The sequence below is a fragment of the Conger conger genome, chromosome 4 (genome assembly GCF_963514075.1).
Source record: "Conger conger chromosome 4, fConCon1.1, whole genome shotgun sequence".
Classification (NCBI taxonomy): Eukaryota; Metazoa; Chordata; class Actinopteri; order Anguilliformes; family Congridae; genus Conger; species Conger conger.
In genome coordinates, this window is record NC_083763.1 from 46,007,572 (window position 1) to 46,022,437 (window position 14,866).

The window sequence follows — 14,866 nt, forward strand, 5'->3', positions numbered from 1 at the left end:
ATTCAAAATGAAATTATTAATTGTTTTCTGCAATGGCCATCTCAGTCTCCAGACTTAAATTCCATGAAAAACCTGTGGTCTGAACTGAAGAGGAGGGTATCCCAAGGATATCAATGACAATGCATGGAGGTATGGTCAAAAATCCCTCCAAATTTCTAACCTTACAAGAAAAGTGGTGCCAGTGGTGTTTGCACAAAGTATTAAACAAGGGGTGCCAATAATCCTGAAACCCGTTTTGGGGAATTATTTATTTATTTATTTATTTTGGTTGATTTCATTGAATCATTAATAAAATGCACTACGCATTTTTGGAAATATGTTAATAACTGCATAATTTTTTATTGAACACATTTTTTTTGCATATTTATCAAAAATTCTGGAGCTCACTGTATATGATAATTTTATCTTGTATTCTTGTGGGTAAATTAACGAGTAAATTAATTATTCTGTAATAACCCGATATTTGCTCATAATAACAAGATAATGTTTTGTAATAACTCCACGTGCTACCATCGCTATGGCTGAAAAAACTACAACAGCCGACATCCAGCGAGTCCGGCGCCGTAAAGTGTGCGCCTTCCTTCAGCAAAGAAAGGTTACAGATGTCGTTGATGTGTCAGTATGACAGACTGCTGGCTAAATAGCGAATTAATTCCAACAGAACTGACTGAGCATGCTTTTACCTGATGTAGCCTATTAAAAATATCTCTGAAATCGCATAAGGGCTGTGACCAAATAACCGTTATAATGAATTCAGACCGGAGGGCTAATACCTCTCGGCTTGTTGGCTAGCATGTGTAGCACATCCACTGCGCGGAACGGAGTGGCCTCTGTACCGTGCTGGAAGCGCTGATCGTTACGGTAGTTGATAACCTTTCCCAGCCTTCTGAAGACTTCCGTCGCCAGTATTTTTATCAAATCTTTTTGTTTCGATCGCGCACGTGCCAACTCGAAGGAAATGACAGTGTCTAGTTTAGTGTCTCTTGGAGCTTGTACTTCGTCCAGGAGAAGGTGGAGAGTCGGCTGTGGTTATATATTTGGGAGCTGCTGTAACAAGTTATGGCACAAAAAGGACCTTTACACGGGAATGAATACTGCAGTATCCTTTTTTAAGCGGACCCGTACGCTAGTTAGAGGTAAGTTATACAGTAGGCTTGCCCGGTACAGTAGTCGATGTTTCAAAATTGACCCGATTCACTTCAATCAAGGTTGACGAAAGACAACGGGCTTTCTTATATTGTAACTATGGAATGTGGAATTGTAACCACGTGGTTGTCCAGGACCGACCATTCTAAGTTAAGTCAAATCTAAAATCCAGTTTGTATTTGTGCAGGAGTCTAAACCCGTCCCAATCGACATTTGTTGAGTGTCTTTTCAATACAAACAGACGGGGGTACATAGCTGTGAGTTTCATAGGGGCTTTCAGCTAGTTGTATTGTACTTCACTAGTTCTCGAGAGTTGGGACAAAACACGTTTTAAAAATCTTTTTTTTTAAATGCACACTATATTCATTAGAGTTTTTAACAAATAAACATGTTTCCCTTCAGAACTTTATTTGTGTCAACTCCGTCAGACACACTTAAAAGTATACAATTTTAATTCTTCCAGTCCAACAAGAATCTAAAGTTCTGAAGTATGTTGTAATAGTGTTTAGTTACTCTGATATGTAATAAAATACAACGTGTAAACTTAAGTTGCGATTTCACACTATTCTGAAAACCCAGATTTCTAAATATCTGCATTTTCAAACTTTGTTTTTAATTTTAATATTATAAAAACAATTTCCTTAAATAAATAAGACATAAGAGGATGTAGATCAGATGGTCCTTTATTACATAAACAACATAAACTGAAGAAAGAATTAATTTTTTCCCCGTCGGCCGGGCCCTCTCTGTGCGGAGTTTGCATGTTCTCCCCGTGTCTGCGTGGGTTTCCTCCCACAGTCCAAAGACATGCACGTTAGGCTGATTGGAGAGTCTAAATTGCCCATAGGTATGAGTGTGTGAGTGAATGGTGTGTGTGCCCTGTGATGGACTGGCGACCTGTCCAGGGTGTATTCCTGCCTTTCGCCCAATGTATGCTGGGATAGGCTCCAGCCCCCCTGCGACCCTGTTCAGGATAAGCGGGTTAAGATAATGGATGGATGGATGGATACATCTGACGGTGTTGACGAAGAACTGACGGTGTTGACGTAAAACTGACGGTGTTGACAAAAAAAATGTGTGTGCATTGCTGATTAACAAACAAATGTGTTTTTGAACAGATGGAGGTGACAATAGATGAAGAACTAACTACTCCTCGTCTTATATTGAACATACTGTAAATTCAATTATTATAAACATACTGTACATACACCGTTTCCAACTATTAGAAATTAGACTGTTTCCAACTATCAAAAAACAATAATGGAGAGCAGGGGCCCTTCTCCTCCTCTCCTTGCCCTCCTCTCCCTGTCTTCATCTACCTCTCCTACACCACTTCCCGCTCTCCTCTTTCTCATCCACCTCTTCTCCTCTTCCTCTCCTCCTGTGTTCCCCCCCCCAACTTCCTCCTCTACTTTTTCTGGTGCCTTTCTGAGAGAGAGAGAGAGAGAGAGAGAGAGAGAGAGAGAGAGAGAGAGAGAGAGAGAGAGAGAGAGAGAGAGAGAGAGAGAGAGAGAGAGAGAGAGAGAGAGAGAGAGAGAGAGAGAGAGAGAGAGAGAGAGAGAGCTGCACTGCCTACTTCATACTGGGTGTGATCTTAAATTAACCTTCCTTAACAACAATACTGCTCAAAAGGCTTGCGACACAAAATTAGCTTCAATTAGCTTACTTAAGATTTCATTTTTGCCTTGAGCAACAGGCGTCGGACATGCTCATGCTCTATGAAGTCCATCACATCAGGGGCTATGCTGTAGATCTCTCGTGTTCTTGATTGGACTGGATGCATTTCCCATTAGTTTCACTATGATGTCTTCAACTGGGCAGAAACAGACATCCTTCCTGCCAAGCTTAGGTTGAACCTTTGCTGTTGGACCATAGGGATGCAGAAACTCCACTTTCACATTTTGATGCTCAGTATCCACAGCAACGGTCTTGGCTAGCCACCAGTGGTCATCATATACTACTGCTAGCCAGCCTCCATTATTAAGGCTGCTAACAGTCGTTACTGTCATAGTACCCTCAGGACCTTTCAGAGGCTCCTCATCCAACTCCTCCTCCATCACATCTTCCATTTCCATATCCTCTTCCATTTCCCCTTCCATCTCCTCCATCAACATGGCCAAAGGTCTTTTCTTCCTTGCCCTCCTTGTATCACTCTGCTGTTCACTGGACCTTTTCTGTCTGGACCTTTTCTGTGCCTCTCTCCAATACTTTCTCTGGTTCCTCTTTGCTCTGTCTCCCATCTCGCCTATTTGTATTACTTTTTTGTCTTGAACTCTCTCTCTCTTTTCCACCTTTGTCTTTCCTTCTCTTGCATGTCATGTTTGCTCTCTTGGTCACTATTTAATTTTTCTCTTCTCTTTCGTTGGTACTCTCTATTTCTTCTCCTTTGCTCCTCAACTGACAATTTCTGTCTAGCCATGCTTTCCTACAATACATACAATACATACACATACATACATAGAAGTGGGTCCCTCTACAGAGGCCGCCATTCAATGTAATATTCAGTTTCACAACCAGATGTTGCGAAAATCTACACACTGGCTTTTTTATTTAATATATAAGTGCTGGGAAAGTTACACAATAATAAGCAGACCACAGCCTGCCCATGCTCTACAAGTCAGAAGTGTAGGTTAAACAGTATGGTTAAATAATGTAATGCATGTACATTTACATGTGTACATTTATGTGTAAATAAAACCCTGAAATAACATTTTAATCCTTTACTATGTTCACAAATAATATTATATTAGCACATTAAGAGGTTATAGGTGGATTTGTCAACTCCGTCAGCTTACACATCAACTTGACGTCTGATGGAGTTGACGTAAGGGCACGTATTTTCCCTCCAAAACATGTATTGTACACTGCAGCTAGCTAGTTTTTCCTCAGTTGCTAGCTGTCTCAATAACCTCACTAAATTGCTTAAATTCAATCCACTATGGTTTAAAAAAACGTATCATAACGGAGAGATGGTGTTGACATGGTCCAGCTGTGACCATAGGAATATTGACATTGTTTGTCTAAAATATCAAAAAATGTAAAACTTACCAGAGCATGTGTGGTAGTGTTGCATTCAGCACAGGCAGGGAGATGAAAAGAGGTCCTCAGGGATATAGCTGACCATGCTATTTCCTGATTTAATGAGGTTTATGAAAAAATCTGACGGAGTTGACAGAAACTGAGGACACAACTTTGATAGGCAGATTTTTACAGAAAATATTGTTTGATGTTCACTTCATGCATTGTTTTATATATTTATAACCCTTCTTTTTTATTTCATATATATGTATTCGCAATTGTAGAGTTTTTAAAAGTTTTTTTGGGCTGGTCAATAATGTGACCTCTTGCTGAGGACAAGTACAATAACATGGATCTTCTAACCACAGACCATTTAAACATATTTCCCCAAAAAAGATAAAAAGATGTGCTAAAAAATAACATAGGTATACACAGTTTAACTTTGTAAGTATGTAAATCATGATGAATTTCTTGATTTTTAATATAAATTAGACTTTTCTATGTAGGACATGTTTTGTCCCAACTCTCAAGAATCAGTGACTTGCATTTCATTTGACCACTTGCTATAGGCTATGTCCTACAGCATCATGTTAGAAACATCGCAGCGCAGATATTTGCTTGTGTCCTACATACAGTAATCGCTACACGAAGAGCTAACGCAACTCTTCAACCTTGTCATTACTAAGTAAAGGGAGAGGACTCCTAGGCAAGTTATGCAGCTGGTGGGTGTTCCCTGGCTGTGACTGAATTGTGCGGTGGTCACCTACCAATGTAGTCAATGCCTTATTTAATTATTATAAGGTTACAATCAATATGTAACGCTGAACGTGGCAGTACACAGTAACTTATACTAGTTTTCGTTACTCCACAATTAAAGCAGTTGATTAAACATTTACATTAGATCAGCTGTTTTTTCTTGTTGATTGCAAAGACCCTGGAAACCCACACTGAAATCCAAAGTTGTCCTATTTGGTTACATTTGGTTAGGCATTTGGTTTTATCTGAGCAGATAAATATTTCTGTCGACTTCAGAATTCATGGTTCTACTTCTGTCTGCAGTCACATCATCGATGAATACAAGTGAGCCTGTTCCACTATCAGCCATACAGGCCCAAGCCATAACCAGGTCTTTTGACATAATTGAATTCACCGGTTGTTTTTTTCTTGTTAATAACATTTCCATCTTTGTAATTTAGCAGACGCTTTGAATTTTTAAGTGCATAGGTTCTTCAACAAGTTAAAAACATCAAATCCATAAATAGCAAAGCATGCATGAAGAAGAGCTGTTCTAAACAAAAAAACAATAGTCATTGTAAGTGCAAATTATTATTATTATTATTATTATTAGTAGTATTATTAGTATTTTTTTTAAGGGTTAGGGTTAGACAAGAGGGATATCGGCGGGAGGAAATCAGGAGGGAAGATGAAGGTATAGTCTGAAAACGTGTGTTTTTAGTCTGCATCGAAATAAGGGGAGGGATACTGCTGTCCTGACGGTGGTAGGCAAGTCATTCCACCACTGAGGAACCAGAACGGAAAACAGCCTTGAACGTGCAGGTCGACCACCAGGTGCTCGTAGTGAGGGAACCATAAGGCGACCAGAGCTGGCAGACAGGAGTGGTCTTGCTGGGGTGTAGGGAGCAATTAAAGTTAGGAAGTTGAGTGGGTCACCTTAGTAGCCTGGAATGCCAACACTAGGGCCTTGAAGCAGATGCGTGCGGCAATAGGAAGCCAGCGGAGGCCAATGCGGAGTGGGGTGACATGAGCCAACCTGGGCTGACTGGTGGTCAGGCGGGCTGCAGCATTCTGGACCAGCTGGAGGGGCTTGATGGAAAAAGCTGGCAGACCGGCCAGGAGGGAGTTGCAGTAATCCAGACGGGAAATGACGAGCGTCTGGACTAGGAGCTGGGTGGCTTTCTCCGTCAGGACATGACTGATATGGCATATATTATGGAGGAAGAACCTGTAGGTTCTGGCAGTGGAGGATATATGTGGATGAACCAAATATAAGTAATGGACCAAATTGTTGACTTGAGCATGCCCAGGGTTTTTGCAGTATTCCTGATTTGAATGATTTTCATTTATTTATTTTTTATGACAGCCAGCTTGCATCAACACTGCTGTCTTGCTCATTTTGTCACACCCCAACAACAATCTCCAAAGGCAATTGCAAAGTCTACAATCCAGACTAGACATCAACAGCACTTTTGTTCATTCACAAACAACACAGATGAATACACCTGCCTAACGAAACATATGTGAAGCCAATTCAATAAATACCTTAAAATGGGGGGGACCATGTACAAAAGGTGCTGTTTCTAAAAGGATCATCTGATATGGATGAAGATACCCTCAACTTAAGGCTGACAGTCTTAAGTTACCTCATTGTCCTTGAGGTACCTTTCAAACTCAAAGTACATAACCAAAATAATACAAAATGTGTCACAGTCCAATTAATTACAGTGCTCACTGTATATTCTTAGGATTTGATTGGCAGTTTTGTTGCAAATAGGATAAACAGGCCAAGAGATCAATCAGCAGGTAAAAGATTGTCTAAAGGCGAAAAACAGGATTGTAGCAGAATTCCATAGGACAGTATGCAGCTTTGGGCCAGTTGCTAGTTCAGTCAATTCAGTGTTTGTCAATTCATTTGGTTGCAAATGATTTATGTTAGCATTATTGCTGAATTTCTGTGCAGCGACGCTAATTTAACACCTCACTTTATTGTTCAATGCAGAACTGAGCACCTCAATCAAAGCCCTGCAGTATGACTTGAAGAACATGGATATGGCAAAGTCTGAAAGCAGGAATTTTTTCTTTGACACCCATGCTGTGGTCCGCCTCCTGGAAGAGAATGGTGAGTGCACAGTTACTAAGTAAACTGATAATTATCGGTTTGATAATTTATTCTTTGCAGAGGTGCATAGATGGAAATAACACTGCCAGTACAAAGCATTCTGAAGCAGGCATACCAGGTGCTAACTTGTATTTTGGAATTGTTATTTCATTCTCTGCAAGGGGAAAATGTTCTTCTTGTATATTATTCAGTCTTTGATTTCATGCTGATCTATGATTGGCATAAATGTAGTGATTGTGGTGTTCGTCGTACCATTTTCTTCAGGGTTCAGCTCCCAGCAGGCCGAGGTCATTGTCAGTGCCCTGGTGAGGATCACTAACTCCAACATGGAAGTCATCTATAAAGACATGGTCACCAAAGCGCAGCAGGTAGCTTTTTTTAACCAATTCCTGAATTTGCATTTTCTTCACGTTACATTCATTTAGTAAATACCTGGGATTTCTTACAAAATGAGTTAAATAACTTAAATAACTTGTGACAGTAGCAGCACTACTGATAATGATACATATAGTGTACTATTTTAATGAGGCTAAAGTATTCTGCTCACTGACAATATTACACGATGTGTGAAGATGTTTCTCAAAAAGATTTGGTTGAAAAGAATGGGTCATGTTTCCGGGTGCCTAGATGCAGTGATGAATTAGGACTGGGGTCTAGGTCAGATGACATTTGCCATATCTACTGTTACTTACTTCTATAGAAAATTATTGTATGGCCTTCAAACTAATATGTGATTTAGAGACTTTATGGTCATTTTTGTTGCTTACGTGTATCTAGTTCTGTATTTTAGGCTTTTTTGTCCAGTGTTTTCTGTTTATACGACAAATGCTACCTTCTTACTTAGACTATTAGACTCTTAATTCTGCACTTTGTTTCAAAAGCAGCTGCCTACAGTACTGCCTTAATGCCTACCTGGCAAAAGATACTTATTTTCTGTGATGCCTTCAAATATGAAGAGCTTAAAATGGTGATGTATTACTTATAAGTCAGTATTTTGTTGAAATGGAATGCCACCTGGTGGCCAGGCAGGGAGATTCAAGGTATTTATTTGTCTTTGGCAGGAAATCATGTTGCAGAGAGTGATGTCACAAATCGCAGCAGTAAAAAAGGATATGATAATTCTGGAGAAGAGCGAATTCTCTGCTCTACTGACCGAGAATGAGGTGAGGAGTACCAGGCAGCTAAGCCACTTGTATCACACCCTTTAGCACAAACCTTTATATACACTCACCGATCACTTTATTAGGTATTTATTAGACTTATTTTTTAGACTTCTACTGCTGTAGCCTATCCATTTAAAGTTATGATGCGTTGTGTGTTCAGAGATCTCTTCTGCGTACCACTGTTGTAACGTGTGGTTATTTGCGTTATTGTCACCTTCCTGTCAGCTTTGACCAGTCTGGCCCTTCTCCTCTGACGTCTCTTGGGCGTTTCTGTCTGCAGAACTGCTGCTCACTGGATGTTTTTCTTTGCAAACTCTAGAGACTAGTGTGTGTGTAAAAATCCCATGAGATCAGCTGTTCATGAGATACTCAAATTACCCTGTCTGCCACCAAAATCATTCCACAGTCAATGTCACATATATCAATGTGATATTTTTTTCCCCATTCTGATGGTTGATGTGAACATTAACTGAAGCCCCTGACCCGTATGTATGTATGATTGTATGCATTGTACTGCTGCCACACTATTGCCTGATTAGATAATCACATGAATAAGTAAGTGTAATAAGTGTATAAGTTCCTAATAAAGTGCTTGGTGAGTGTAGTTGCAGAAGCACTAGAAGAGTATACGACTGGAGATTTATTGGCAAAATAAGAAACTAGTGCAACTCTGGCAGCTACTAATGGGTTGCGCTTTCATGTGCTTTTGATCATCGATGTTGAGGCTAGCTAAAAAATGTCATTTGGTTTGAATATGATTTGCATGTCTGAATGGAAAAGTCACCAGCATTTGAACTGGAGGCGTGCTACTTCTATCTCTCTCTGTAGAAAGTCAAGATTGAGCTATTCCAACTGAAGATACAATTAGCTGTGAGTATAAGCCAACATTTCTAATGACTTCTAGGTAAAATGGGGCTAAGTTTGGTATACTAAGTTTGCCATCCTTTCTGGTGAGAAAGGACAATTGCTAAATTTGTATAGACTGAATAAGACATTGTTTTTCCTTTATAATTATGATTGTGATACAAAATGTCCACAGTTATCAAAATGTATTGCATTTTGTCTTGACTTGACTTTTTAATACACTACCCTCACATTATAATCCTGTAACTGTCAGAAGAATTTTGTGATTTTCTTATGTCTTTGCCTTGTTATTCAAATTGTATGGGCCTCCCTTTGTCAATTTCAGGATGTGATGAACAAAGTGCGCTCTGACAACCTCTTGGATATGAATTTGGAGAAGAGCAGAGTCAAGGAAATGGTAAATGGCAAAAATGTTTGGGGGCGGCTGCAAGTGTGGAAACTTTGCTTAGTGTCGGAACTACATCTTTGCTGTAGTGTAGGAGCACGGTGAGGTTCTGTGAAATGTTCTCAAAGCTTTAACACAGCGTTGCCGCAAGTTACAAAAAATAATGGCAAAAATGTAGCTCTACAGAGTAAAGCTTATTCTACCAGAGCATGAAAACACACAACAACAAAAAAAAAACACTATCAGCGTTGTGTTCACATACCAGTGCAAACCCATTCACCCATTCCATGCTCACAGGCTGTGCTGTTCTTCAGGAAAGCTATTCTAATGACGTGTATTCTTTTGAAGACATTTTCTGAATAGAAAACTTTTGTTTCAGAAAGCTGTGAACGAGAGGAAGCTTTTGGAAACCCGGACTGAAATGATGGAGATGGTGTGTACTTACAGTGCACACTACAGTATATTTTATTTCCATCAAATCTTTACTGTTCCCCAGTGTATTCATTTGCAGACATGTTTATGAAGTTCACTTACTGTATTTGTTACTTGCTGTATAGTCATTACATGAAGGCCAATTAATTTGCCCTTCATCATAGCTGTGGATAGAAGTACTTACCGAAAGACTGTAATTGCTAAATGTGTATTCCTCTCCTACTTAGTATTATTATTATAATTGCATACTAAAGCCTGACTACTGCCTAAGTTGTTCTTACGCAAGAAATACATACAAATCATTGCACATTAGTCCCTGTTGCACACAGTAAAAGGTTCAATTTCCACATGAAATATAGTTGAACATTTAATCGGTTAGTTATTGAGGGGAGACGGCATCTTATTTAAACTTTCAATGACATACATGTTCAGACATTCGTATATTATGTTTATTGACAATAGCTTTCTCACCCCTAGAATGCTGAACAGGAACGGCATTTGACTCAGACCAACATGAAAATTGACACTCAGGTGGCAGGCCTGAAAACCATGCTGGAATCACACAAACTTGACACTATCAAGTACTTAGCAGGTAATTTGTCTTCAGGCCCAATTCACAGAAGTTTACCTACAGTACCCCCACCTTTATCACACTTTCTGACAGTACCATCGCAATGATTTGACAAGGTCCAAAGGGAAATCTTATTAAAAGAATGCTATTGCTGACAATTTATCAGCAATGGTATCACCCCTTTAGTGTAAAATGTAAATATTTATTTTATTTCAGACATAAAATTTCTCTGAATTAATCATGCTCTTTGGAAAATTAATTAAAAGGGACAGTGTGCCAGGAAACTTCTTTATATGTGTATAACTGTTTACACTTTCGGTGAAAATAGAAGGAATAAACAAAGATTTTGTTAAATGCATGAGTTTTCTACTGTTTACTTGCAATTGTAAGCATGTCCCATTGCATTCTGAAATCCTTGTTAATTGTGGAGAGAGCCAACTGAAATTTACCTCCCCAGATGATTATATTTCACCAATTGCTGCTCCTACCAGAGACACAAGCAGGATTTGCTTTTGGACCCTGTGGCATCAAAAAACTAGTGCTTTAGCTTGATATGCATAACATGGTTATCAATGATGTTAAATAAAACAATTTGATAAACCTGAGGTGTGAAATATAGACCCCTCCCAATTTTTGTTTATTTTCATTTCAGGTTCGGTCTTCACCTGTCTGACAGTGGTTCTGGGGTTCTACCGAATCTGGATGTGAAACTGAGTGACAGAATGGATTACCCTTGCTAAGCGGCTCCCCGAATCTCAGTCCACACAGATGGGCTCTTGTTAGCTATCAGCTTGTTCCATTCTCCAGAAAAGGTTGAGTCACCAAAGGGCCTGTTGAGCATTCTGGATTTTCGTCACTAAGGCCCATGGCAGCGGACCACTAATACAGAGCGTTCAAATTTGCACAGGCCCTCAGGCAACACAATACCCGCAGTAGAAACTTCGGGTGACAGCCCGCTAGAATAGTACAGATATGGTCACAGACTCCGTGTCTGATTCATCACTGAAATGAAGTGACTTTTCTCCTAAAAGTCATCTAAAATCCTGTGTTTTTCCATTTTAATTGAACTAGTCTGTTACTTGTGGTTTTAATATACTTAACCCCTTAAGTATAAGGGCATAATGTTGGTCTCTGGAGGATCAGGATCTAACAGTCCAAAAATTAGGAATATACAGTGGCTTCAGAAAGTGTTCAGACCCCTTCACTTTTTTCACACTTTATTGTGCCTACTCACAATTTCTAGGTGAGAGTATGCCTTTAAAGGGTAATGCAACCCCAGCTTTTGCCCAGTCTCTGCCCACAGCACAATTCAAAGGTTTATGTACCGCCCCTTTTCTCGACACAAGCTTAAAAACTGTTACTATTCTTGAACCCTTTTGACTACAGGCATAATCCTGGTCTCTTCTGAAAGGTAACCCTTTGGGGTTTGAGAATTACTCAAAATATTACTGAAACAAATTACAGAAGCTCAAAGTGAAAGTTTTTTTCTCATTGAAAAGATTTTCTGTTTTTGACTGAAAATGCTTTTTAGTCGTCACTTCAATAACATGCCCGTAGTCGGTTCTTTGATGAGCTGAAGTTGGGGATGGGGGTAACACATTTTCACTGCAACTAAATTACAAATACTGAGACGGTTGTACTTGGGCTCATTGTGTTCGGGAGAGCCTATCCAAAACGTAGATAATAGCATTGCTGTGTACAAGTACTTTCGTAGAAGTATACATGGCTAAACGGACAATTATAATTCCTCCAAAGAAATTAGGGTTAGTAAGTAAATAATGGGCATTCTATTAACGTTTGCAGATTTTCAGAATGAGACAATATTATGCATTTGGCCCGCTGGACACGTAGTGAAAAGGACACTGACAAAATGCAGAGAACGCAAGGTCCCCCCACACTTCTTATACCACCCACATGTTACAAAATAAGGAACTGTTGTTGCTAAAGCAATGGCAAGTTAAAATAGGTTATACAGATAGAACCATGAGTTTTAATGCTTTCAAATGGTATATCACAGTGATTGAAAATTGCCGGCTGAAAATACAATAATAAATATGAAATAAATGCTAAAAAAAACAGGTGAGACTTAAGGGGTTAACTACAGTGTGCTTGTGTGTGTGCGTGCTTGTGTGTGTGTGCGCGTTTGTGTGTTTAACTTTTAAGAAAAATATATGAAATGCACTTTAAATGTCAAACAATTATGTTACAAAATTATGATGTACTTGAGATTACAAGTCATTTAGTTTCTAGAAATCATTTGATTAATTCAGAAAATTAGAACAAAAAATAAGGTAATTTGATCCAGTCTAAAAATTATCTTCTCTCAAAACAATGGTTAACCTTGATAGGTACAGGACTGATGATAAATCATAACCAGTTTTGTTCTTGGTAATGGAATTCAATTGCTAAGGAGCTTCACCTGTTACCAAAGGTTGCTTGATAAAATACAAATTTAAGATGTGATGTTTTGCCAAAGAGCCGATTAGTAAATCAGATTTAACCTAGCTAAAATGTTAAGTCGAGTGAACCAACTTGTGTAAAATAATTCCCGATGAATGCCATCTATGTGATATACAGTACTGTATATCATGTTGCTCCTCCCAAAAAACTTATATTAATATAAAACTGAAGTCAGGAAAGTTAAATTTTAATCCACCAACTATCGTTTTTCAGGAAGTTAGTGCCTTCTTTCATGCCAGTACCATTTCACTTTTGAAGGTCCAGAGAACTAGCTGTAGTTTCTGTTTATTTATTCTGATGCTTAAGGAGAGGTTGTACATTTACAATTTTGCTCAGAGCAAGAATCCAGTCTAACTCAACTACCAATAACCCATAAAAGTGAAGCATTCCGTTTACTGAAGGCATACAATTTCAAGATTAATATATGTGGTATATGTGTGGTATATTTGCAGGATATTCCCACACATCATATGGTCCATTTGCGTTATGTGCTCCCTTCCTCGGCATATGAGGGAAATGGGAATGGTCACGTCTGTGTTACGCCAACTTTGTTTGTACTGAAAATGTATATTCTGATATCACACCAAGGCAATGAACTATATATAAGGTTTGGTTTTTCAAGTTAATACATGAAGATACAGTAGATATACCTCTACAATGTTTTTAAAAGGGTATGGCTAAAGTGTGTATATGCAGCTTAGTGTGCTGTGAGAGCTAGTGGTGTTGAACCAGGAAACCGTGCAGCCCCCTAGCACACAAATTCCAACAAGACACATTTATTCAGATGAGGAAAAGGCCAAAGTCTGTTGCATAGCCAACAAAGCTTCTTCTTTTACAAACTGTAGGGGCAGTGTCACCCTTGGCATTACACACAGATGTGACAATAGATGTGGAGCCCTGTTGCAAAGCTCAAAGCTCCCAAATCAAGCTCTCATGATACTCTTACTTGTGTATGCATACTTTTTTTACACCTCAGTGCAGTGTTCTGACCACTGATGCCTTAAAGTCCAAAAATATATGTTAAAAACATTTTTAACATCTGATTTTGCACTGTTTCTTTTATATATTATTGTTGGGAGCATTTTGAAATTAATTGAATTAAAATACATATGAAACATTTGAGCTTCTTTTTTTTTTTTTTTTTGCAATTGGTGGGACACACACATAGAGTGATGGTACATGGGAGTGTATAACTAACCTCACAGTGAGTAGGAGAAAATTCCTGCATTAATGTGTTTTGAATCATCAAAGATGTATGTTGCAACCAAAAAATGTGTTGCCAATGGTGCACAAAGATGTCTTTGTTTATGTGAAAGTTGGCTGCCCCGTGGTCAAAGGTCCATTCAGCATTGGCAAAGCCACCATTGTTAAAATGCAGTGTGGGAAAATGGGGTTGATTGTGGTATCCATATTTTGTGTGTAGGTGGGTGTTTTGTGTAGGTGGGTACACCTCATTACATCCTGCCATTTTTGAACTACAGTAAGTTCTGAAAAGCCTGTTTATGTCTTTCCATTGTGATAGGAATATCGGTGAAAATTTATCAATTTGAATAGCCATCTCTGAGCCAGTTATCTGTGAGTTATACTCTGTATCTAGGAGAGCTTCAGTAAATACTCAGTGAAGTATACCATAATGACATTGAACCACCAACTATTAATTCAGTCCAATAATCCATGTTGCTGTCCTCTGACTACTACTTGTAATTAGCATGTACTACATACTGTAGACTATTATTTTAAAGTGCATATATTTTACTGTTATCCTATATCAACTGACAATTTGTGGAATCATCGTATTCTCCCAGTGTGCACACAAAGGATATTGTGCTGCTCTGAATGTGGATGTGCCTTTTATTCACCTGACAATGACCTTGCCTTCAGTCATTTAAGACTGTAGATCACAATATATGTGAGTTGAACCAGGATGATGCTGATGCCAATTATTCAAACCTGGTTTAGCATCTGCCCAT

At 38.9% G+C, this 14,866-nt stretch overlaps 1 protein-coding gene across 1 annotated transcript; it reads left to right on the forward strand.

Moving 5' to 3' along the window:
• Nucleotides 1-601: 601 nt before the first annotated feature.
• On the forward strand, nucleotides 602-14,018 carry mcur1 (mitochondrial calcium uniporter regulator 1). The gene is made up of 9 exons (XM_061239161.1): nucleotides 602-1,136; nucleotides 6,902-7,021; nucleotides 7,286-7,389; nucleotides 8,083-8,184; nucleotides 9,013-9,054; nucleotides 9,374-9,445; nucleotides 9,813-9,866; nucleotides 10,343-10,457; nucleotides 11,089-14,018. The coding sequence occupies exons 1-9, from the start codon at nucleotides 959-961 to the stop codon at nucleotides 11,142-11,144; spliced, it is 843 nt and encodes a 280-aa protein (XP_061095145.1). The 5' UTR covers nucleotides 602-958; the 3' UTR covers nucleotides 11,145-14,018.
• The last annotated feature ends 848 nt before the right edge of the window (nucleotides 14,019-14,866 follow it).